Raw genomic sequence first — 24,111 nt, forward strand, 5'->3', positions numbered from 1 at the left:
TCCAACAGAAATATTAAAACACACTAATTTCTTAAAGACTAAAAGCTTCCCTAAACAGGGCTGCCTTCAGATGTCCTCTAAAAGTCTGGTAGCTATTTTTCTTTTTGACATCTGGTGGGAGGGCGTTCCACAGGGCGGGCGCCACTACCGAGAAGCATTACCGCCTCTCAAGAGCACAGCCATCATGAGAGCCTCCTCTGAATTTGCCTAATCCCCATTTAAAGCCATCCAAGTGGATGGGCATCCTTGCCTCTTGCAGGAGCAAGTTCCATAGTTTCAACCATGACTTTCTTTTGCCTGTCCCGAATCTTCCAACGAAGGTGAAGCATACAATTATTTTGCTTCTCGGGATCTAAAACGGGACAAAAGCTCACCCCTCCAGCCCCAAAACACAGTTTGTTATCCCATATAATATACTGGTCACCATTACATAGCAAATTCCTCCATCTACAATCCCTTCATCAATGAGAATTTCTAGCCTTCCCCTCTCCCCCCACAACCTCCCCCCACCTGCTGCTAGAGACCTGCCTGAGTTGCAGCTTCAACAGATTTTGATCCGTTTATTGCACATAACAAAGGTTGATTTCTATACATTAAGACGACACCCGGAGGATGGCGGTTTGCGGAGGGGGGGGGGAAGCACCTCCAAACTGTAAGGGATAGGATGCGGCCTTTCACAGTTGCTTGCCGGGCTTGGTGTAACAGCAAAATGGTGTGTCCCTTTGTGTTTGCCAAAGGGCAACAAAAGTAATCGCTCTTGCTCAGGTGGCCAACTCTTTGGGAACAGCAACCTTGCAGCTTGTGGGTGTGACAGATGCACAAAGAGAAATCTTCTCCTGTTGGTGTGAAGTTGCTTCCCCCACCCCTATCCCCTAGTCCAGCTTCAGTGCCTGCAGGGGGAAAAAACCCACACCACTGTAAACACACCAGATTATTTGTGCCAGAGAAAAGGGAGGCCTGTTGGGGAAAGGCTTTTCACAGCACCTCAGGGGAAGGAAAAAGAGCCCACTTGTACGTAGCTGCGGGAGGAAGAAGTTGCAGAGAGAAGGTCCTGCTCCTCCTTGGTGGTTTGTACTGGGATCGGCCGGCGGCCTCTGGTGGCTGACCCTGCCTCCCTGGCCATGAGTGGGGAGCAGCAAGGATGAAGGGCGGAGAGAGCAGGCCGAGAGAAAGGCCAGCCAGGAAGGGCTCCTTGGCTAGGGCTCCCCCAGTTCTCCTTCCAGGTTCCGAACCATCACGTAGAGCTCAGCCAAGCCCACGACGGAGGCCACAACCACGGCTGACAGGACACGCTGGAAGGAAGAGGGGAAAGGAAGTCAGCTCAGCCTCAGACGCCTCTGCCAGGTGAGTTGCAGTTAAAAGACATCCTGCCTTGCTTCTGCTCTGGACTTTTTTTTGGGGGGGGGTCAGGGCTAATCTGTACTCTTTTGGGGGGTGCATCTAGCGTTAGAGTCAGAACCTTTGCCTTTTTTGGATTCAGAACTAAAGGCTTCCCCTCCCCCTTTTACATAAAAATGCACTAGTGGGAGGAATTGCAGGATCATAGGCTTGTAGAGTTGGAAAGGGCCCCCAAGGGTCATCCAGCCCCCTGCAATGCAGGGATCTCAGCTAAAGCATCCAAGACAGGTGGCCATCCAACCTCTGCCTAAAGAACCTGAAAGGAAGGAGAGTCCACCCCCTCTCAACAGCTCTTACTGTTCTTCCATCTCCCTTCTTGTAACTTGAAGCCATGAGTTCGAGTCCTACCCTCCAGAGGAGGAGAAAGCAAGCTTGTTCCCTCTTCTGTGCCATAGCCCTTGAGATATTTGAAGATGACTCTCCTATCTCTTCTTCTCCAGGCTACACATCACCAGCTCCTTCAACTTCCATTTCACTGTATCTGAAGAAGTGTGCATGCACACGAAAGCTCATACCAAAATAAAAACTTAGTTGGTCTTTAAGGTGCTACTGAAGGAATTTTTTTATTTTAGCTCCTTCAACTGTTCCTCATCAGGCTTTGTCTCCAGACCCTTCACCATCTTGGCTGCCCTGTTCCAGCTTCTCAATGTCCTTGGAAATGTTGACCTCTACGTTGTTCAAGAGAGCTGCCCCTCACCCCCACCCATGGAATACCCAGAGTTTTCCTTAAGTCTCTCCCTGTCCCCTGCACAGTCCCCCCCCCTGGCCCAGCTGCCACTCACCGGTGCCATTTCCACGAAGACGTACTGGGAGCCCAGGTAGGTGCAGGCAAATGTGGCCCCCACCGTGACCAGGAAGTTGACGATGGTGACAACCAAGGCTTTGGTGGACCTCACTGGGAAAAGCAGAGGCAGTGTGTGTGACACAGGCCCAGCAAGGTCCATTCCCTATGACTGAAACCCAAAGAAGGAAAAGGAATCTCCTGCCCCTCTGAAATGAGTTCTGCCCACCTCATTACCCCACTGCTGTACTCCTCCTCGCGCATCACAGGAAGCTGCTATATACTGGGTTAGAACATTGGAAACTTGGGAACTCCCTGCCTGTTGATATCAAGGAGTTTGCCTTCCCTGTGCTCTCTTCAGCGCCTGCTAAAAAACATTCTTTAGACAAGCCTACGCTAGTTTTTAGTCAATTGTTATTGAAAGTTTTAACTTGCGAATTTGGGGGTTCTTTTACAATCAAGCAGCGTGTAAACGTTATGAAATAAGCAAATAGGGCCATCCAGTTCAGTGTGGCCTGCCCTGACCGGCAGAAGTGGCTCTCCAGGCGCTCAGGCAGGGGCTCCTTCCCAGCCCAACCTGGGGACGTTGTGGAATTGAACCTGGGGCCATAGGCATGGAAAGTGGGGGCTCTGCCAGGGACACGCAGCCCTTCCCCTAACAGCCCTCATGGCTCTGACCAAAGGGACTGGCTTTCAACAGGAACAGAGGCAGCTGCCACAATACAAGTTGGAACATGGTTCCCTAGAGCTTCGTATTGTCTACACCTGTTGGTCTTTAACCAGTCCAGACCCGACCAGTCCAGACCTCTGACCCCCAAACAGGAACATTGGACCCATTCTTACTTTCAATTTTAACTTAACAGTGCTGGAGTTTCACCACATATTACCCACATTGCGGTACTGGCATGCTATTGTTTTCCCCCCCAATATTATATGTAGTAGTTGGAACCAAGTAAACCCATCTTTCATTTAATAGTTGGCCAAAACCTCTGAACCCTTTTCATAGTTCTATCGTCTTCTCTATGCCCGTGGTTGATACTGAGCTAGAGGACAAGTCATCACCACCATTATGTCTGCCTTTCCTTAACAGCAACAAAAAGCTTCTCTCTCTCTCTCTCTCTTTCCATAACCTTCCCTGCCTTTCTTTCTTTCTCATGGAGTTGCAGAGTTGGAAGGGACCTCTGGGGTCATCTAGTCCAACCCCTAAAGCCAGAGACCAACCCATCTGTCGCCTGCTGGTGCCTTTTCCTCTCTACCTTCTTCCTTGCACTTTTTGCCCTCCATCTGTGACTCCTCCTTGCACTTTCTCAATCCTTTATCTGTTGTCTCGTTCATCTCGTCTTCCTTCACAGTCCTATCACCAGCTGCCTGCCTTTTGCCTCTTTCTTTCTTTCTGCTGGAAGAATCAGGACAGATGAGAGAACGTCTTTCTTCATTCAGCACACAGCTAATCTATGGAACTCCCTCCCACAAGGCATTGAAAGAGAATTGAGCAAATTCATAGAGGGCTAAAAGGTAAAGGGACCCCTGACTGTTAGGTCCAGTCGCGGACGACTCTGGGGTTGTGGCGCTCATCTCGCTTTATTGGCCGAGGGAGCCGGCGTGCAGCTTCCGGGTCACGTGGCCAGCATGACTAAGCTGCTTCTGGCGAACCAGAGCAGTGCACGGAAACGCCGTTTACCTTCCCACTGGAGCAGTACCTATTTATCTACTTGCACTTTGACGAGCTATCAAACTGCTAGGTTGGCAGGAGGAGGGACCGAACAACAAGAGCTCACCCCGTCGCAGGGATTCAAACCGCCGACCTTCTGATCGGCAAGCCCTGGGCTCAGTGGTTTAGCCCACAGCGCCACCCGCATCCTCATAGAGGGGTATTGAGGGTTATTAGCCAGGGTGGCTAGGATCTGCCTTCGCTGTCACAAGCAACAATGCTTCCGAATACCAGTTGCGGGAAACCACAGGAGAGGAGAGTTGCTCTTGTGTTTGAATCCTGCTGGCTGGTTTCTCACAGGCATCTGGCTGGCGACTCTGAGAGCAGGATCCTGGGCTAGATGGGCACTGACCTGATCCATCAGGCTCTTTATCTCCTATTTAGGCCCTCTTTATCTCCTCAAACATTTCTGCCCTTTCTCTCAGCATCTTCTCTGTCTCCCTTTCCTTTTTTGCTCTGCTCTTTCTTCTACCTTGTGCTGTCTCTTCAACTCCCTTCTCTCTGTGACTCTTGCCCCCCCCCCCACAATATCAACTTGCCTGAAATTAAAATGAGCAGGATTTCTGGGGAAAGTTCATCCCCCTCAGAACCTAACATAGGTGGCAGTTGGACTTTGTTGCCCCTTTTTGGGATGATGAAGCTTGAAGAAACTCCTCAGATTCTTCCACATTGAAGTGACATATTTTCGTGGTTCTAAAATGAAAAGGGTTGTTTTCCCTCTTAGTTTGCGGAGACTTGTACTTTATCTGATTTTTAAAACGGCTAAATAAAAGCAAAATTCATTCCAGAGTCTACTTGGGCATTAAGAAAGTTGATGTGAGTTTTAATCTGCTCCTAATTGTTAATTTAACTTCTTAAAAGTGCTTATTGCTATTTTTTTCTTTGTATTTTCACCTTTTTTGTAAACTGCTGTAAAGTTTTTTTTTTCACAATCAAATGGTGTAGAGATTTTATTGAATAAATTTCAAATCAAGGCTGAAATACTAAAGTTGCATACTTACTTGAGATACGTCCCATTCTAATGAATGGGCCTTACTTCCGAAAAGACATGCATAGGAGCTGCTATCAATTTAACGAAGGTTCTCCCTCCCTTGGGACTCTCCTCTCCCCTTCCCGCAGTTCCCTCCCCACCCTTTCTGTCACCTTTAATGGATATGCCTTACTTTCCCTCTCTCACAACCACCCATCCATCGGTCCTCTCCTTGCCTCAACATGCCACCTGCTCTTAACACAGAAACCCACCTTGCCTTCCAAGGTCAGCCAAAGTGCCGTATCGGTTCAGTTCCTAAAAGAAAGAGAGAGAAAAGAGCTTCTTACAGGGCTTTCCTCTGTTCTGCTTGGCAACAAAGCAGCTTCAGGACCAAGGCAAAGAAAGGCCTTCCCTTCTTCCCAGGTGTAGTGTGAAAATGTCACCTAGGCCGTCAGATATAAAATGTGGAGCTCTAATCCCAAATCCCACGGCAGAAACTACAGTAACTGTGCAAGTCACACCACATATACTTAATGCTAACCAGAGATTAGCTGCCTATATAGCAACTCTATGAACAGGAAAATAGGAAGCTGCCTTATACAGTACTGACTCACATCTGTGGTCCATCTAGTTCAGGCATCCCCAAACTGCGGCCCTCCAGATGTTTTCGCCTACAACTCCCATGATCCCTAGCTAAGAGGACCAGTAGTCAGGGATGATGGGAATTGTAGTCCAAAACATCTGGAGGGCCGAAGTCTGGGGATGCCTGATCTAGTTCAATACTGCATACGCTGGCAGAGGCTCTCCAGGGTTTCAGGCAGGGAGTCCTCCCAGCCCTACCGAGAGTCATTGGGGGTTGTACCTGGAACCTTCTGCATGCAAAGCAGGGGCTCTACCACTGAGCTCCGGCTCCCTCCCCAAAGGAAAGGGCCTCACCCTGAAGCTTAATCTTTATTATGTTCCTTTGCATTCTTACCACAAATTCTTCATTCCAGAACCCCTGTGCCCTTCACTAAGGGTCGGTATCCACATCCACCAACCCTTCCTCAAAGCAGAGCCGTATCACGTAGATATCTGCAGATGTCTTAAGTAAGATCAGGCTGATCTTTGCTAAGGATGGGACGGTTGAGGTTTATATTTTCCCCTCACCTGGCAGTTGATGTTCCTTGTTATCTTCTTGTATTCCTCATTGGCTAGCCTGGCCTTGATCTTTTCTAACCGGGCTACTAATTCTGGATTCTGAAACAGAAGACAAACTTGCAATGGAACAGCAATTTCACTGTTTTATGTCAAATATTTGTTGGGAGAGTGGAGAGATTTAGGCTTCCTAAGATACATGTAACTAGACATGTGTGTGTGTTTGGAGAAGCAAAGTTATCTCCTTATCAAAGCCTTTTATACATCAGAAGCCACAAAGATTCCAACCACCTAGTTATTTTTATTAAAAAGGTAAGTGCTTCATACAAACCCTGGGAGGCTTTTTCTCTTCAGGAAGGAAGATCTCACTGCCTTCCAGCAGTTCATGAAGATATACCTGAGAACCTAGGAGTTAAAAAAAAGGTGTGTCACCAATAAGAATTCTGGGCCAAAGGAATTTGAAAGATATGTTATGCACATAGATAATGGCCTTATCCTAGGTCGGATTCTTTGTCCATTTAGGCCAGTACTATCTGCTTTGACTGGTAGCTGCGCTCCAGGGTCTCCGGTGTGGGGAAGGTTTTCACCTTGATTCACTGGAGAATTTAGGATTGAAGTCCTGCCCTTCCACATGTGCACAGCAGGGAAACCGGTTCACCTTCATGACAAACCTGTACGGTAGGATAGGCTGAGAGATAGTGACTGGCTCCAAGGTCACCAAGCAAGCCCTTCATAACTGGTTGGAAATGTGAACACTTGTATCCTAACAAGCATGTAAGGTGTGGTAAAGGGAGACAGTGCAGCTGACTCAAGCCCCCCCCCCCCCCGGTGAGAGCTTCAAAACTAAGCAAGAGTTTTGAATCGAGGTCCTGCCTCGCTCACCCCGCACCCTCCAGGCTAGGGCATCACATGGGCTCTTTAAAGGTTTTTGAGGAGGACCACCCTGTTTCCCTTTACGATTCACCCCCATGTCAACATATTTTGTTCCCCAATAAGTGTGTACACCATGGTGCACCCTATGCTATGTAGGGTGTAGTAGTGTTTTGAGTGTAGAGTCGGTGTGGTGTAGTGCTTAAGAGTCTTGGGCAGAGAGACCAAGCAGATCAAGGATCAAATGCCGACTCAGCCATGAAGTTCACTGGGTGGCCCTGGCTCAGTCACATTCTCTCTCTGTCGCTCTCTCTCTCTCTAAACAACCTCACATGAGTGTTCTGTGGATAAAATAACCAGGGTGGGGTGGGGGAGAAGAACCATGTAGATTATCTTGAGCTCCTTTATGAAAACACGTGACATGACTACAATTATATCTATATGCAGGAGCCCCTTCTAAGCATTGGTTAGTTTACTCGAGAGGAAGCACACAGGGGTGGAGGAAAGAAGGCAGCTTCTTTCGGACAAGCATTAGAGGGGAAAGTCACAAGCGGGGGTGCGGGGTGAACTCCCTGCCCTGCCCCGAAGGTCACCCGCTCTCCTCACCCGCCTCCCGCAGAGCTCGGTGGAGCTTTCGGACGAAGTGGAATGACAAGCGGGGCTCCTCTTCGGCGAGGGCCGCCTCCAGCTCGGCCCGCAGCTCCTCCGGCAGCCGCTGCACCTCGGAGCCCCGCAGGAGCCGCCGCAGCGCAGGTCCCACCTTCAGGGAGGTCGCCATCTTGGAAGTGTCGCTGGTCATATGACCGCTCGTTGCCTGAAGTGGGCGGGGAAGAATCTGACTGGGGTTACCGCGGAGACCCGAAGAAGGAGGTGAACACAGAGGTAACAAAAGGGAAGAGAGGACGCCTCGTCGCCCTGAGAAGCATATTCCGGGTTCACTCCGCGGCCTGTGTCATCCAAACCCTTTTCCAAACTCCGGTCTATTTCCCGAAAACACAATTGTTTATCATCATTTAAACCCGGGTGGAAGTTGGAGGGTTGAGTGAGGAACAACCCCGGAAACTCCCATTCGGGCTCCTTCTACACGTTCTTATCTCTGTGGTGGAGAAAGCGGCGCCGAGCGAGTGACCCGGAAGCCTTCCCCTCTCCATGGCATACGCGCGGGCCAGAGCGACCCCGCCGTCTCCTCCTCTCAGGCGACGACGACGAAGTGGGGCTGCGGCGCGGGCGCGAGGTGCATTGTGGGCGCCTCCTGAAGCCTCTCTTGCGCCAGGGCCGCGGGATGGCATCAGCGGCCTGCGCGGCGGCAGCGGCCCGAAGCCGGTGCTGGGCGGCCGTGGCGCTAAGCCGGGCCAGGGCCTCCTCGTCGTCGTCGTCGTCGTCTTCGTGCGGCTCAGGGCTGCCCTGCGGAGGAGCGGCGGCGCTGCGAGGGGCGGCGCGCGGGACGAGCCTGTGGGCGTGGCCTGGCCTGATCCCCAGGAGGGCCCTTTCCTCACGGTGAGCGGAGAGGAGGAGGGGCCACGGCAGAGGGAGGGGCTTCGAGGAGGGAGGGGCTTGTGGGAGGGGGAGGGGCTTGTGGGAGGGGAGGGGCTTGTGTGGGGTCGGGGGCACAGCTGGGAAGAGGGGCTTGAGGGTACTGGTGGGGAATGGGGGGAGGGGTCTTACCTTTTCAGGATGACCCCCTCCCCCACATTCCAACGATTTCTGGCTGTATCCAAAGTGGAGGTGAGGGTATCCATTGAGGCCTAGGAAATTCCACAAGGGCTCTGATCGGGATCCCCCCAAAATTCTCGCATGAACAGTTGCCAAATGGGTATACCCTGTTAAGCTGCTCATAGGTATGTCTCGTACACCCCAGGTAGTGTGGTTGCTGACCTTGAGCCAGACATCCTGGAGAGTGACGTCAAATGGGCCTTAGAAAGCACTGCTAATAACAAGGCCAGTGGAAGTGATGATATTCCAGCTGAACTATTTAAAATTTTAAAAGATGATGCTGTTAAGGTGCTACACCCAATATGCCAGCAAGTTTGGAAAACTCAGCAATGGCCAGAGGATTGGAGAAGATCAGTCTACATCCCAATTCCAAAGAAGGGCAGTGCCAAAGAATGCTCCAACTACCGCACAATTGCGCTCATTTCACACGCTAGCAAGGTTATGCTTAAAAATTCTACAAGGCAGGCTTAGGCAGTATGTGGACCGAGAACTCCCAGAAGTGCAAGCTGGATTTCGAAAGGGCAGAGGAACCAGAGACCAAATAGCAAACATGCGCTGGATTATGGAGAAAGCTAGAGAGTTCCAGAAAAACGTCTACTTCTGCTTCATTGACTATGCAAAAGCCTTTGACTGTGTCGACCACAGCAAACTATGGCAAGTTCTTAAAGAAATGGGAGTGCCTGATCACCTCATCTGTCTCCTGAGAGATCTCTATGTGGGACAAGAAGCTACAGTTAGAACCGGATACGGAATAACTGACTGGTTCAAAATTGGGAAAGGAGTACGACAAGGTTGTATATTGTCTCCCTGCTTATTTAACTTATATGCAGAATTCATCATGCGAAAGGCTGGACTAGATGAATCCAAAGCAGGAATTAAGATTGCCGGAAGAAATATCAGCAACCTCAGATATGCAGATGACACAACCTTGATGGCAGAAAGTGAGGAGGAATTAAAGAACCTTTTAATGAGGATGAAAGAGGAGAGCGCAAAATATGGTATGAAGCTCAATATATAAAAAAACCAATATCATGGCCACTGGTCCCATCACCTCCTGGCAAGTAGAAGGGGAAGAAATGGAGGCAGTGAGAGATTTTACTTTCTTGGGCTCCATGATCACTGCAGAAGGTGACAGCAGTCATGAAATTAAAAGACGCCTGCTTCTTGGGAGAAAAGCAATGACAAACCTAGACAGCATCTTAAAAAGCAGAGACATCACCTTGCCGACAAAGGTCCGTATAGTTCAAGCTATGGTTTTCCCAGTAATGATGTATGGAAGTGAGAGCTGGACCATAAAGAAGGCTGATCGCCAAATAATTGATGCTTTTGAATTACGGTGCTGGAGGAGACTCTTGAGAGTCCCATGGACTGCAAGAAGATCAAACAACATCCATTCTGAAGGAAATCAGCCCTGAGTGCTCACTGGAAGGACAGATCGTGAAGCTGAGGCTCCAATACTTTGGCCACCTCATGAGAAGAGAAGACTCCCTGGAAAAGACCCTGATGCTGGGAAAGATGGAGGGCACTAGGAGAAGGGGACGACAGAGGATGAGATGGTTGGACAGTGTTCTCGAAGCTACGAACATGAGTTTGACCAAACTGCGGGAGGCAGTGGAAGACAGGAGTGCCTGGCGTGCTATGGTCCATGGGATCATGAAGAGTCGGACACAACTAAACAGCAACAACAAGCTGTCCCTGGAGGTTAACAGTTCCTAAATCTGCTTGCAGGCTCTGCTTTGTGGGGGAGGGTGCAGTGTTAGAAACGGAAATATGAAAGCTGGAGCTAAATGGCACCTTATACTGAAGTTATGGGAGCAACAACAAAATGTCTAGGCGCGCTTTTTTATAACAAGAATGCAAAGCTGAAAATGAATGAGCTGCAGCTAAAATCTTTTGTTCATTTTTCAAATGGTCTAGTGCCCTTCCCCTGCCCACCCCCCCTCCCAATATTCTTAAGAGGGTCTCTTCTCCAGTCTTCAGAAAGTGGCTGGAGGTGGGGAGGAAGAAAAAGGCCCTCGTTTTCTTTCAGCAGTGACAGTTTAATCTGAAATCTTAGGCACAGTACTGCGACCAGAGCTCCGAAACCGCTGGTGCTAATGTGCCTAGAACAATGGGAGTTTCAATCCCTGGGTGTGTGCAATTTTACCGACCACACCAAGAGGCAAAATAGTGGCTTGTGGGGGTGGAGCCCAATGCATAAAGGTGCCTTGAGAGAGAAGTCCTCCCAGTCTCATTAGAATGACGTATCATTGGTCATTGATGCCACTACCCTCTTGCTATTGTTTAACTTGGCCTTCTCCAACCAAGGGCCCTCCAGGTGTTTTAAACCACAACTCTCATCCAACATGGCTGTAGGATGCTGGGGGCTGATGGGAGTTGTAGTCCGAAACATTTGCCAGGCACCAGGTTGGAGAGGTCTGGTTTAAAGCATTTGTAGTCAGGAACCTTGTTGGCCTGCCGCAAATCATTTTGAGGCCTGCTTACTGCTGCCTGACTTTGCCAGTGCAAGATGAGATTTCCCTTTGGCCCCTAATTCAGCCTTCAAAAACAGGACCCACAGGCACACTCCCCTGCGTTCTTCTCCCCAGAGCTATGCTGCTTCGGGACGTGCAAGACTCCTTTTAACTATTGCGACAAACATCCATCGGTGGACTTCCCTCCCTCCCGAGTTTATCGGTTCCTTTCTGAGCTCTTGGCCATTGTGACTGCAGTTACCTCTGGAGTTAAACTTTAAACAAGAAGCTTTATTCATTGTTACTTTCTTGTTGTATTTGTTGTGCGTGGGGCAGAGCAGCTCCACTGGACTGCCAGCTGAATAGGAGTCTGAAAGCTGAGCTGTGGTTGTGAGAAAGGGGGGGGCGACATCCAAAGCCAGTTCAGACTTTGCGACTCAGTGACCAACACTCTGGGCGAGCCTCACGCCCTCCCTGCCTTCTCTCTGTCCTCACCCTAGGAACCGCCCTGAGGGCAAAGTGCTGGAGACGGTGGGTGTATTTGAAGTGCCAAAGCAGCATGGGAAATATGACACGGGTCAGGTAAGTGGGTTTTTTGTGTGGCGGGGTGGAATCAGAGGCATTGGAAGCCTCTTGCTCTACACTGGGCTGGGCCAGCTTGGGACCCTCTCTTGTTAGTGCCCCCCTCTCTGTTGCAGTCGGTGCTACTATAAAGGGACGACACCGGACCATATTCTGCAAGCCCAGCCTTATAAAGGGATCCTTGTCTGCCTGCCCACAGGAGCCCGCAGATTTTTTTGCTTCAAGGCAACCAGGCAGAGAATGTTGGCTCTTGTAAATGTTCCTGTGACAGTATGGATGTGTGAAGACTGTCAGGACTTGTAGCAATTTTTTGGTCCTGTCCACAACTGCATTTCTGGCTTCCTTCACATAGAATCATAGAATCATAGAGTTGGAAGAGACCACAAGGGCCATCCAGTCCAACCCCCTGCCAAGCAGGAAACACCATCAAAGCATTCCTGACAGATGGCTGTCAAGCCTCCACTTAAAGACCTCCAAAGAAGGAGACTCCACCACACTCCTTGGTAGCAAATTCCACTGTCGAACAGCTCTTACTGTCAGGAAGTTCTTCCTAATGTTTAGGTGGAATCTTCTTTCTTGTAGCTTGAATCCATTGCTCCGTGTCCGCTTCTCTGGAGCAGCAGAAAACAACCTTTCACCCTCTATATGACATCCTTTTATATATTTGAACATGGCTATCATATCACCCCTTAACACCCACCTTTACTGGAGCCTTTGTCATTTGTTTTGACCCCCCCCCCCGCCCCGCCCCCCGCCTTAGGCTCTGGATTAGTAGCAATAGATGCCATGAAGCTGCCCACCTCCCTCCCTCCCGAAGCTGGTTCCTTGGAGCTGCCATTTCTCACCATGATGGTTGGAGCAAGTTCCGCTTTCTCTTCTGCCTTGCTTGACGCTTTCTCCTCCTGCCCCCTGTGCTCTTTTCTTTCAGCTATTTCTCCACAGTGTATTTGGATACCGGGGGATAGTCCTCTTTCCTTGGCAAGCCAGGCTGTATGACAGAGACGTGGCTTCCCCGGTGCCTGAAAAGTAAGGAAGGATATGTCTTTCGCTCAAAGGCAGACAGAATTGGGGAGGGAGAGGAGCATGTTAAGAAGCTCAGTGCGCTTTAAGAAGTTGTGGTTGGTATTTAGAGTGAGCAGTGGGCAGACCTTGCCCTGATTTATTTAATCATTTTATTGCATGTAATTGATATACAGCTTACTCCGAGTGGTTTACAGTACAGTAAACAATTTTTTTAAGTCATTGGAAAATACAGTTGTACCTTGGTTCTCGAACGGAATCCGTTCCGGAAGTCCGTTCAACTTCCAAAAACGTTCAAAAAGCAAGGCGCGGCTTCTGATTAGTTGCAGAAGCATCCTGCACTCAATCAGGAGCCCTGTCAGACGTTTGAGTTCCAAAGAACGTTCACAGCATTCGGGAGCCAAAACGTTCAAGAACTAAGTTCCAAACTGTATTTGCTGCCATATTAAAGGACTGGTTTTTGTTGGAAAATAAAAAAATTCCTTCAGTAGCACCTTAAAGACCAACTAAGTTTTTATTTGGTATTTTTATTTTGGTTTTTGTTGGGTGTTTTTTGCATTTATTTATTTATGCCAAAATAGCTTCTAACCAGTTTAAAAGTATAAAAACAATGCTGACATATTTACACACAGTTAACATAAGCAATAAAAATAATTTCATTAGCACGGTAAAAACACACCTATTTAAAATAAAGGAAGTTCATTAAGAAAGCTGCAGACATGCAGTTCTGAGCTGAAAGCATGCTGTGTCCACCAAGGTAGTGGAATCTGTATGTGGCTTTTGGGATTTTCCGGTTTGTACATTTCCTCTCTTCCTAGTACAGGAGGCCTTTTTTTTCCCCAATGAGGCTGAGCTGCCCCCCGTGTCAGAGACGGCCCATCCGCACTTGCTCTGTGAAATGTGAAATCTGTGGTGGATTTAGCATATAACCAAGCCTTTGCTTGATTGAGCGTTCTGTAGCCTTTTTAATGTGTTTGTGGGAGGGGGCGTTATTGGTTTGGTTTTTGCTTTTTTATGTATTTTGTGTTCTCATTTTGTATTTTTATGTTGTGACCCACCCTGTGATCTTCGGATGAAGGGCAGTACACAAATTTTAATAATAATAATAATAACAATAACAATGGTAATAATATTAACAAGAGGTTCTAAAAACAGGCTGTGTGTCTTGATTCAGGGGTGAGAACGCAGCTGGGCACGGATCCAAGGAAGTGAAAGGCAAGACACACACATACTACCAGGTTCTCATAGATGCTCGGGACTGCCCACATATAGTAAGTGCTTCAGCCTTCCTCCCCTTGCCCCCCCTCCATACACGACTAGGATGCCATACAGAGTAGGGAGGGGGCCAGTCATAGGATCCATCTAAGGGTGCCTTACATCAGAGGTGGTTAAAACATGGCCTTTGTTATTAATTCTTGTGTTGGTTAAATTTATATCCTGCCCTTCCTCCAAAGAGTTAAACTGTGGAACTCCCTCCCACAGGAGGCAGCGACGGCCACCAACCTAGATGGCTTTAAAAGAGGGTGAGGCAAATTCAAGGAGGAGGGGAGGGCTATTGTTAGCTACTAGCCAGGAAGACTATGCCCTGATTCCCCAGTCAGAGGCAGCAATGTTTCTGAATGCCAGCTGCTGGAAACCATGGGAGGGAAAAGTGCTGCTCTTGTGGTCGAATCCTGCTGGACTAGATGGGTCATTGGCCTGATCCAGACTTGGAACATGTCATCTTCATCCAATGTCCTTCTCTATGCAGGATGCTGGACTAGATGGGTCATTGGCCTGATCCAGACTTGGAACATGTCATCTTCATCCAATGTCCTTCTCTATGCAGGATGCTGGACTAGATGGGTCATTGGCCTGATCCAGACTTGGAACATGTCATCTTCATCCAATGTCCTTCTCTATGCAGGATGCTGGACTAGATGGGTCATTGGCCTGATCCAGACTTGGAACATGTCATCTTCATCCAATGTCCTTCTCTATGCATCCTGGAGGGTGGCAACATGAGAGATGGCCTTTGCTGTGCTGGCTTCCCATTTGTAGTCGACCCTCCCCAGGGAGGCTTGCCAGGCACACCATCATTACGTAAATTTAGACGGCAGGCCAAAGCATTCCTCTTCTTCCATGCCTTTAGCTAATTAAACAATCCAGGGCCTTTTAAACTGTGTGGGTGTTACTGTTCTATTTCTTATTGTGGTATGTATTTTTGTGTTTTTAAACTGTGAACCATTCTGTGATTCTTAGATTAAGGGTGGTATATTATTATTGTTGTTGTTGTTATTATTCCTATTATTATTAGCTAATAATAATTGCAGCTCTCAAGTGCTGTCTTTGCCATTTCTTCCTCAGTCTCAGAGATCGCAGACGGAAGCAGTGACTTTCTTAGCAAACCATGACGACAGCAGAGCTCTCTATGCAATCCCAGGTGAGCCAGCTGTCCCTGTGGCTGCCTGGGGAGGGTCTAGGAGGCCGCCCAACATTTCCCCAGGCTCTGGGTGTAAATCCCTGAAGGGTTCATGCAAGGGAGTGGGAAGCCGGTTTTATTATTCACTGAATTTATTCCCCGCACTTCCAGGGTGGGGCAAAGAGCAAAGCGGTAAAACGTGCTCTCTTAGGGTTTTATTCAACCATCTTCTACTGGACTGGTTTTTTATAATCTCATTCCATATTTATCTGACTTGTGTGCTTATGGTCAGTTCTATATAATGCAAACATATAGAAATCTCATTCAACTCGGCAAATAGGCCCCCGTCTGATCAGGCACCTAGATCAGCGGGCAGCCTGTCGCTCAATGGTAGAGCGTCTGCTTTGCATGCAGAAGGTCCTGGGTTCAGTCCCCAGGCAGGACCGGGAAGGGCCTTGAGAGCTGCTGCCCATCAGTGTGGATGGTAGTCAATGGTCTGACTCTGTATAAGGCAGTTTCCTATGTAACGTTTGAAACCTGGTCTTTCTTTGGAACCATGAGGACTAGAATCTTTCTCTTTAGAGCCGCTACTTCAAAAGGCAGCTTCCCGTGTTCCTACACGTGGGATAATTTGTTGCCTTTTGTGGTAGTGTCACCTGGGGCTTCTGGACAGGATTGTGTTCTGATTCTGAAGCTGAGGATAAGAACTGATGCACTTGGCTGCTGCTGCCTGTCCTCTGCAAATACCTGGATGTGTCCTTTTTCTCTGGGGTCCTCTTCTAGGACTTGACTATGTAAGCCACGAAGACATCCTTCCATATACCTCCACCGACCAGGTGCCCATCCAGCACGAGTTGTTCGAACGGTTCCTCCTGTACGATCAGACGAAAGGTGAGTTCTTACTTGGGGGGGAAAGGCTGCAAAGGCCGATAGGCTCTCCCCCCTCTAAGAGAGGCAGACATGGGCTGAAGCACAGCTCAGTGCTTTCGGTGGTGCACCAGCTCAGCCAGAAGCTGCAGTAAATGTGGCCTTTTTTTCCTGATTTCCCCCTTTTTCTTATGCAAGGCGAATGATACATTTCTAAAAACCTTTTGTGGCAGATTTTGGTTGAACAAACACACCATTGTGACGTTTGAGACAGCTGTACTTGGTCAGAACAACAGTGGCCACTGGGGAACCCCAAAGGTGGAGTCCCTGGGCCTGTAAATTGCGCAGGCTTAAAAAAAAAGGCATTCCCTCACCTTAGGTTAGCACATAGGAATTAATTCACGCGCATACTGTAATTCCCACTTCAACTTGCTTCCCCAAAAGTCTTGTCCGCGTTGCTTTCTGTGGGTAAGCAGTTTCTGTGCTGAAATACTTTCCCTTGGAAATCCCCTTTTCTCTCTCTCCTGCCCCTCCAGTTCCACCCTTTGTGGCAAGGGACACATTGTGTGCGTGGCAGGAGAAGAACCACCCATGGCTAGAGCTGTCCGACGTGCACCGGGAAACCACAGAGAACATCCGGGTCACCGTGATCCCCTTCTACATGGGCATGCGGGTAGGTGCCTGGCCCCCTGCCTCTTGGGGTCCCTTGGAGGCCTCGCTGTGGGTACGCGTGTCAGCAGCAGCAGCCATTGTTTCCGACACAAGTCGTGGTGCCACCAAATCCTCGGGGACCTTGAAACGGGAGCAGCTGGTTGGGTAGCCCTTCCAGGGGAAGGTCTTGCAGACCCTGCAGGTTTCGTACGCCATCCCCTGGCCTGTATCTTGTGTCGCAAAGCGAAGGGGTCCAGATCTTTAGGGAATCATCCTGTGTGGCTGGTTCTCTCCCAACCTGTCCCAGGGTTGCAAGGAGAAAGGGTTGTTGTGCTAGGTCAGGCCAAAGGGTCAGAATCATAGAATCCTAGAGTTGGAAGAGACCACAAGGGCCATCCAGTCCAAGCACCTGCCAAGCAGGAAACACCATCAAAGCATTCCTGACAGATGGCTGTCAAGCCTCTGCTTAAAGACCTCCAAAGAAGGAGACTCCACCACACTCCTTGGCAGCAAATTCCACTGCCGAACAGCTCTTACTGTCAGGAAGCTCTTCCTAATGTTTAGGTGGAATCTTCTTTCTTGAAGTTTGAATCCATTGCTCCGTGTCTGCTTCTCTGGAGCAGCAGAAAACAAAGTTGGGCTTCAATGCACTGGCCATTCCCTATGGCTTGTCTAAACAGGAATGCTTTTAGCAGGCACCAAAAGGAGTGCAGGGGAGGGGTCTTCTCAATATCCGTTGTCAGGGCTCTAGACAGAGATTCCCAGTAGTTGTCATGGCTAAACAGAAACCTGCTGTGAGTGAGGTCCCTCCTGTCTTCTTGAAAAGCCACTAAGGCAATCTTCTTTCTCTTTGGAGGTCGCTCGTAGCCGAGTAAGATTGTAGTGCCCATCGCAGGCTCCTCTCATTTCTCTGTTGGCCAGCCCTTCCTTGTCTGTCTATGACAAAGGCTGCCTTCTCTTCTTCTCTCCTGCAGGAAGCCCAGAATTCCCACGTCTACTGGGTGAGTGCTCTTTCTCCTGGGCTTGCATGCTAAGGGTGGAGTGGCCTTGCAAGGGTGTCTAGGCCTCTGTGGGGAGCCCACCTTCCGGCTGGGAAGCCCTTTTGCCCTTTGTTGGCTCTCCTGCTCTGACTGTGACTTCTCACTCCTTGCATCAAGTGGCGCTACTGCATCCGCCTGGAGAACCTCAACAACGAAGTTGTGCAGCTCCGGGAACGGCACTGGAGGATATTCAGCTTGTCGGGCACGCTGGAGACAGTCCGGGGTCGAGGGGTCGTGGGGAGAGTAAGTGCCCCCTGCTGGAGGAGGGTTAAAGCTGGCCTTTGATCGCTTGCTTCTGGGTACCAGTGGCTGGCTCTGCAGGAGGGAGGGGGCTCTTGTGCTCGGGTTTTGCTAAAGGTCTACTCACTGGGGCTTCTGGTGGGCCACTGGGACAACAGGTTGGGCCATTGGGTTGATGCAGCCGCAGGCCTCCTACCATGATTGTCAATATTCATTTCGTTTCTGTCTCGATATTTTTAAGAACACAGAATCTCAAAGTGGTTTAACAACCCTACATGAAAACATCAAAGAAAACATTGCTGAAGAAAGGCAAATATAAAGTATACATTCAAAGCAACATAATACAGGAAGCTGAGATATTATCTTAAAAGATTTCAAAATGAAATATTGCAAAAGAGGTCAGCTGCAGGGTGCACATTTAAGGCAGCAAAGTCAACAACAAAAATCTTAAGCATATCAAAGAAAACATGACTGAAGGAAGTCAGCTATAAAATGCTCATTTAAAACAGCATAATTGGCAAGAGAATGAAATATTCTCTTAAGCGTAGAACGTGTCTGCTGCTGTTGCTGCCAATCCTGCCCCATGGTGGTTCATGGCAGGCAGCGGCTGTGGAAGCTCAGGCTGGAAGAGGTGGGTCTGCTCTGAAAGACAGTCAAGATGGTCTCTGGCCTCAGCTTTTGGAGCTGGAGTCAGCCAGGTCCCCACCCACCCAGGCCAGGTGGGAAAAGGCCTGCAAGGCAGGGGGGATTTGATTTAAATCAAACTGATTTAAATCACGATTCAAATCACTAATCAGTAAGGCTTGATTTAAATCATAGTTTTCTACATAAAGACTAATTCTTGCTGGTATAACTTTAATATGCAAGTAGATGAAGATTTTTAGAAGAACAATTTTTCATATCAGTTTTTTATCCCCAGTTTAATAGGTTAATCATTCATATTTGGACAACTTTTCTGTTGTACTTAGGAAGGAGAAAAATAATCATTACCTTAATAATAACAATTTAAATAGATTTATTCAACTGAAACAATAACATTACAGCATATGTTATTTGCTTAAAGAAACATCCATGTTTGTTAACTAATTTGACTAAACAGAAACAAAATATATATATTTTAAGAAACTTAGACTGTCAGCCCAGCCTACACATGAAAAACCTAAATACTGTCCACTCCAAACAATCAGAAAAATATTGTTTCTATTCTATTCACTGAACTTCTTGAAACTTAGCACTGAAGGGGTTGATTCTGTATTCATAGGTTTGTAGAACAATAGGATTAAGGTCTTTTTCTCAACTCTGTTCATGTTATAACATTTTTGCTGTGAAGAAGAGGCATGTGATCTCTGTTGAGTCAAATTCAGTTTTGAGAACTGCAAAAGTAAACCAAGCACCTGTGATAATATCTTATAGGCAGAGAAACTGCCCAAGAATCTTGCAAAAAACCTCTGGAAGAGCATGACATTGTGAATGGATTAATGGAATTTATTTACCCCCAAAATTAAACATATACAACCTTATTCTACATAATTAAAAAAACTAATCTTTATTTCATGATGGAATAACCTTTGGATGGTAATATATTTTCCTCAAAAAGCATTTTTTAAAAAAATCTGATTTAAATAAAAAAAAAACCATTGATTTTTATCCACCCTGCTGCAAGGTCTTCCAGGTCTCGCAGCCAGTCTTATGTTCTTCTTCCTGGAAGACGTCTCAAACAGAACAAAGCAGTTTAGCATGAACAACTCCCACCAGCCGCCAGATGGTTGGTGAAGGCTGTTCTTATTGCAGAGCCGGAGGTGAGGCGGGAGACGGCTCTCCAGTAACGCTTCCTTTTCTCTCCACAGGAGCCAGTCCTGTCCAAAGAACAGCCAGCCTTCCAGTACAGCAGCCATGTCTCCCTGCAAGCATCCAGCGGTCACATGTGGTAAGGAACCAGAGGAGGGGGGGGGAGCCAGCTTCCCTGGGGGCAGCCTCCCCCAGGGGGTGGCGGCAAGGTGGGGTTAGAAGCTAGCCTTGGGAGTGTCTTGAATCCGAAGGCTGGTGTTTAAAAGGCCCCTCAGGTTGGCCCTGGCCGCTTCTGATCATCAAATCTTAACACAGTACATATCAGCTACTACCAGCCACGATGGCTCTGCCCTCGGGAGGGGGAGAACAGGAGCCTGGACTGTTTGGGGCCCCCTTTGGCCTGACCCAGCAGGCGCTACTTACATTCTTACGTTAACCGCCACACAATTGGAAGCTTCCCCTTTTCCTGCCTGGCACGTTTATGAAATGTGTTCATAAACAGAAGAGCTTTGCTGTTAGATGTCTCTGGCAATAATAGGTTTTATCTGAGGTTTGTCCTACTCAGAGCAGGCTGGCTGGAATGAGGTCTGTTAATTTCACTGAGTAAAATTCAGCTGGATGGAACCCAGTTCCTCCAACCCCCCTTGGCTCTGATGAGCTGCTTTGAAAAGAGACTCGTTGGGAAGCGTTAAGGAAGGAAAGATGGAAAGTATTGGAGGAGGGAGAGGAGAAGAGCTAATGGGTAACAAGGACTATCGATGGCTACTCTCTGCTGCCACGGTCGGAGGCAGAAATGCTTCTAAGAGTTGCTGGAAATCCCAGGAGGGGAGAGGGCTTGTGGGTTTGCCTTTGGGGTATTTGGTCGGCCACTGTGAGAACAGGATGCTGGAATAGATGGGCCCTTTTGGGCTTGTCCCAGCAGAGCTCTCTTTATGGCCTTGTTGAAAGAAAAAGGTGTAGTTCAGGCATCCCCAAACTGCGGCCCTCCAGATGTTTTGGCCTACAACTCCCATGATCCCTAGCTAACAGGACCAGTGGTCAGGGAAGATGGGAATTGTAGTCCAAAACATCTGGAGGGCCGAAGCTTGGGGATGCCTGGTGTAGTTAAAATAGCAGTTCTCATACTGTATATTTTCTCTTGCCTATCGTGGCCACTGCAGTCTTCCTGAGCTAACAGGTTTTAAGAAATAATAAATGGGTGTGACCCCAAGTAGAGTGACTTCATTGTGTCCCCCCCCCCCCGCCTGCCCCCTAACCTGCTCTGGGTCACCCCTCACTCTGAGCTCTGCTTTTGCTCCATAGGGGCACTTTCCGCTTTGAGCGGCCCGACGGCTCCCACTTCGACGTCCGGATCCCACCCTTTTCCCTGGAAAGCAATAAGGATGAGAAGACGCCCCCTTCTGGCCTCCACTGGTAGAGCAGCCCTCAGGACAGCTTGGCTTGCCCCCCAACTTACCCACAAACAAACGGCCCCCTTTTCTTCCTCTCTCAGGGGCTGAAGCTAGTTCTGGTTTTTCTTTTAAGAAAACACAAAAACTTGGAACCTACACCCCCCCCCCGGTTTCTTTTTCACAATGGCCAGAATCTGGAGAGTTTGCTTGGAATTCAAACCTGGCTTGTTTCATGGCCTCTTGGCGCCATCAGCCCCCCTCCCCAGGGACTCAAGAGTACCGGGCCACCTGGGACAAACCTGCTGTTGATGGAGCCCACGGGGAGGGTCTCTGCTGACTGTCGCATGGAGTCGTCCTCCCCCAAATGCGAGGTAGTGTGTGTTTTTCTCTGAATAAAACAGGCCCTCCCCAGCGAACTGCCCGTCTTCCTTTTGTATCCTCACCATCCCGCCCGCCATCATTCTTGCCCTGCTTTACATCCATCCCAGGCCTGGCCCCTCCCAGCAGTGAGCCTGCCTCCCTTTTGGGCAAAGGCCAGAGCAGGAGGGGAGTGCGGGGAGGGCTCTGTCCTGCAGCCTCTGCCAGGAGCTTATGGCCCTCTGGTTGTCATGAGGCTATGATTCTCCATCCTCTTTTCTCACTGAACTACTGGAAGTTGGAGTTTGGCAATACCTGGAGGGTCCCCCACAGGCTCCATGTCCTTGTCCTCTGGCCCTCAAGCGATGGTGTGTGTTGCAGATCATATGTTTTGTCCCCTCCTCCAGCTGTGTTGCTTCCTCTAGATCCCATTTCCATCTGGCCTCGCCTCCCTTCTCCAGAGCCATTTATGTTGGGGGCTCCCAACCCCAGGGGCTTGGGCCACAGGTCGGTTTGCAGCCTCAGGGGTGCTCCTCTCGGGATCCGGCCTGCTCTGGTCCCCTCCCTGCTAGGAGCAGAACAGAAATGGCAAGAGGTCTTCTCCGAATCAAAGGCCAAAGATGAGAACCAGGCCAGAGAGCTGCAGCAGCGCCAGTCTGGGTGATGCTGCGTCATCTTGCCCTGTTAAAGCCACAACCTGTTGTTGTCCCCTCCCGCTTGGCAGCTGCCAACTGTCTCGTTCTGCTGATGCATAGCTACAGCACTCCTGGTGCTGCTTTCCCTGGCAGGGACAGTCCCACCTGTGGAAGGTTAATTGTTTCTGAGCCACCTTGGGGCACAGACTGACAGGAGGTTCGGTCCCAAACACCTGTAGCGCCCAAGGTTGGCAAAGGCTGTTTTTAAGCTGTGAAAGCAGGAGCTGCTTTAGAGCTCCTCTTTGATCTCTGGAGGAGAGGAAAGTAGGATTGCACCTTAATGAGAGTTCAGTTCCAATGTTTCCATGTTTACATGCATCTACCCAAACGTTGGTTCTGCCCTGTAGCTAGCAGGTAAGAGTGGGAAGAGAGAGAGAGAGAGAGAGAGAGAACCCCCAATCCTCACAAGGCTTTTGTGCCAAGTGGACCTGATCCAAAGGAGCTTTTAAACTCTCCGCTTTGCTTGCTGAGCCAGAGCTTTGCGGGCTCTGGGAAGCTAAAGATGCTCACGCAAGATCTCACAGGAACTTGGCTGGCCCTGCGAAAGCGTCCCAGAGCAGACACACTGAGCCAGCCTTGTCCCCCCCCCCCAAGCAAGGCAGAAACCTTAAAATCTCTTTAGGCACCAGCTAACCCCAAGCGGACCTGGCACCTAAATAGCTTATAAGCTCTCTGCCTTGCTTGGGTTTCAGTTGTGCAATTTCAACGAGCCTTCCTTCAGCCATGGATGGTTGAAATTGTGCAGGTTAAACACACATCAGAAGCAGTCATGCTGTATTGAGCAAGGCCAAGCCCCATGCGGTGGAGACTGGGTGGTGGCAGGTCAGGTTTGGGGCTGTTCCTTGCCATTCTCTCCCCCCCCCCATTTCTTCAACTGGTTTTATATATTTTGCAGGTGTAATTAACACCCTCCCAACTACCAAAGGGCTGATGGTAAATGCCAAAGGGGGAGGGGGAGTCCAGCCACCTCCACACCACCCACTTGCTTTCGATCCTGCTGCTCTTTAATTTTTTCTGCCTGCCAACTGACCTTCGTTCAAACCCCAAAACAAAACCCCACCGAGGCTCAGAACTGGAGCAAAGCACAGTCCCTTGGGGCAATTGCCCCCCTTCCTGGCTGTGGGAAGGTGTTGAATAATAATAATAATAATAATAATAATAATAATAATTTTTTATTTATACCCCGCCCTCCCCAGTCAAAAACCGGGCTCAGGGCGGCTGACACCAACAGAACCACAATAAAACATAAAAACAATTAATTAAAATACAGATTAAAATACAGTATTAAAATTTAAAGTGCAGCCTCATTTCAAGTAGGCCATAAGTGGCTGACACCAACAGAACCACAATAAAACATAAAAACAATTAGTTAAAATACAGATTAAAATACAGTATTAAAATTTAAAGTGCAGCCTCATTTCAAGTAGGCCATAAATCCAAGCCATGAGGGAGAAAAACACAGGGGTCAGGCTGAGTCTAACCCAAAGGCCAGGCGGAACAGCTCTGTCTTGCAGGCCCTGCGGAAAGATGACAAATCCCGCAGGGCCCTGGTCTCCTGGGAAAGAGCGTTCCACCAGGTTGGGGCCAGTACTGAAAAGGCCCTGGCTCTAGTAGAGGCCAATCTAGCCATCTTATGACTCGGGATCTCCAGAATATTATTGTTTGTGGACCTTAAGGTCCTCCGCGGGGCATACCAGGAGAGGCAGCAGTGCCATGAAATGAGGGGGCTCCTGCCAAGTGTCAGGGGCGGTGGTTACATTTTTTGGCAGAGGGCACAGTCAGATCTCCTGGGACTGAGGGGACTTGTGTTTGTGGCAGACTTTCCCCACCCACGTCTAAAAGAGACGAGGCAATCCTCTCCTTAGCCTCGTTAGTGCTTCCAGACTCTGGCAGAGAAGCTGGGTGTGTCATGTAAATAACTGTAAAAAAAACCAAACACAAAAACAGCTATTAAATAAAAAGTGTTGAAGTAATCCGTGTGCCCTGGTGTCGTGGGGGTCCCCAGGCCACTGGTCTTCAAATGGAGGCTTTAAGCCAGGCATTCCC

General features: G+C 48.9%; 2 protein-coding genes across 3 annotated transcripts; one reads left to right on the plus strand and one right to left on the minus strand.

Annotated features, from left to right (window-relative positions):
• Nucleotides 1-540: 540 nt before the first annotated feature.
• VMA12 (vacuolar ATPase assembly factor VMA12) lies at nucleotides 541-7,916 on the minus strand. Of its 2 annotated transcripts, XR_015947087.1 has the most exons (7): nucleotides 7,474-7,916; nucleotides 6,329-6,402; nucleotides 6,010-6,099; nucleotides 5,133-5,175; nucleotides 4,430-4,583; nucleotides 2,181-2,293; nucleotides 541-1,292 (listed from the first exon to the last, which is right to left on the minus strand). XR_015947087.1 is itself a non-coding variant. In XM_035139331.3 (6 exons), the coding sequence occupies exons 1-6, from the start codon at nucleotides 7,664-7,666 to the stop codon at nucleotides 1,197-1,199; spliced, it is 609 nt and encodes a 202-aa protein (XP_034995222.1). In that variant the 5' UTR covers nucleotides 7,667-7,916; the 3' UTR covers nucleotides 541-1,196. The 2 variants fall into 2 exon arrangements, 1 of the variants encoding a protein (XP_034995222.1); XM_035139331.3 differs by lacking the exon at nucleotides 4,430-4,583.
• Nucleotides 7,917-8,149: 233 nt separating this feature from the next.
• On the plus strand, nucleotides 8,150-21,429 carry POLDIP2 (DNA polymerase delta interacting protein 2). The gene is made up of 11 exons (XM_035139330.3): nucleotides 8,150-8,364; nucleotides 11,534-11,615; nucleotides 12,544-12,641; nucleotides 13,810-13,906; nucleotides 14,982-15,057; nucleotides 15,820-15,927; nucleotides 16,440-16,576; nucleotides 17,529-17,555; nucleotides 17,712-17,837; nucleotides 19,682-19,761; nucleotides 20,925-21,429. The coding sequence occupies exons 1-11, from the start codon at nucleotides 8,150-8,152 to the stop codon at nucleotides 21,037-21,039; spliced, it is 1,161 nt and encodes a 386-aa protein (XP_034995221.1). The 3' UTR covers nucleotides 21,040-21,429.
• The last annotated feature ends 2,682 nt before the right edge of the window (nucleotides 21,430-24,111 follow it).

This window comes from Zootoca vivipara, chromosome 14 (genome assembly GCF_965207765.1).
Source record: "Zootoca vivipara chromosome 14, rZooViv2.hap1.1, whole genome shotgun sequence".
NCBI classification, from domain to species: domain Eukaryota; kingdom Metazoa; phylum Chordata; class Lepidosauria; order Squamata; family Lacertidae; genus Zootoca; species Zootoca vivipara.

Bases quoted from the DNA above. Each gene is read 5' to 3' on its own strand.
- VMA12 (XM_035139331.3), bottom strand. From the start codon at position 7,666: ATGACCAGCGACACTTCCAAGATGGCGACCTCCCTGAAGGTGGGACCT. The intron at 6,100-6,328 runs GTTTGTATGAAG...CTTCTGTTTCAG, and splicing joins AAGAGAAAAAGCCTCCCAGG to AATCCAGAATTAGTAGCCCG. The intron at 1,293-2,180 runs GTGAGTGGCAGC...TCTTCCTTCCAG, and splicing joins TCTTCGTGGAAATGGCACCG to CGTGTCCTGTCAGCCGTGGT.
- POLDIP2 (XM_035139330.3), top strand. From the start codon at position 8,150: ATGGCATCAGCGGCCTGCGCGGCGGCAGCGGCCCGAAGCCGGTGCTGG. The intron at 11,616-12,543 runs GTAAGTGGGTTT...CTTTTCTTTCAG, and splicing joins GGAAATATGACACGGGTCAG to CTATTTCTCCACAGTGTATT. The intron at 15,928-16,439 runs GTGAGTTCTTAC...CTGCCCCTCCAG, and splicing joins CCTGTACGATCAGACGAAAG to TTCCACCCTTTGTGGCAAGG.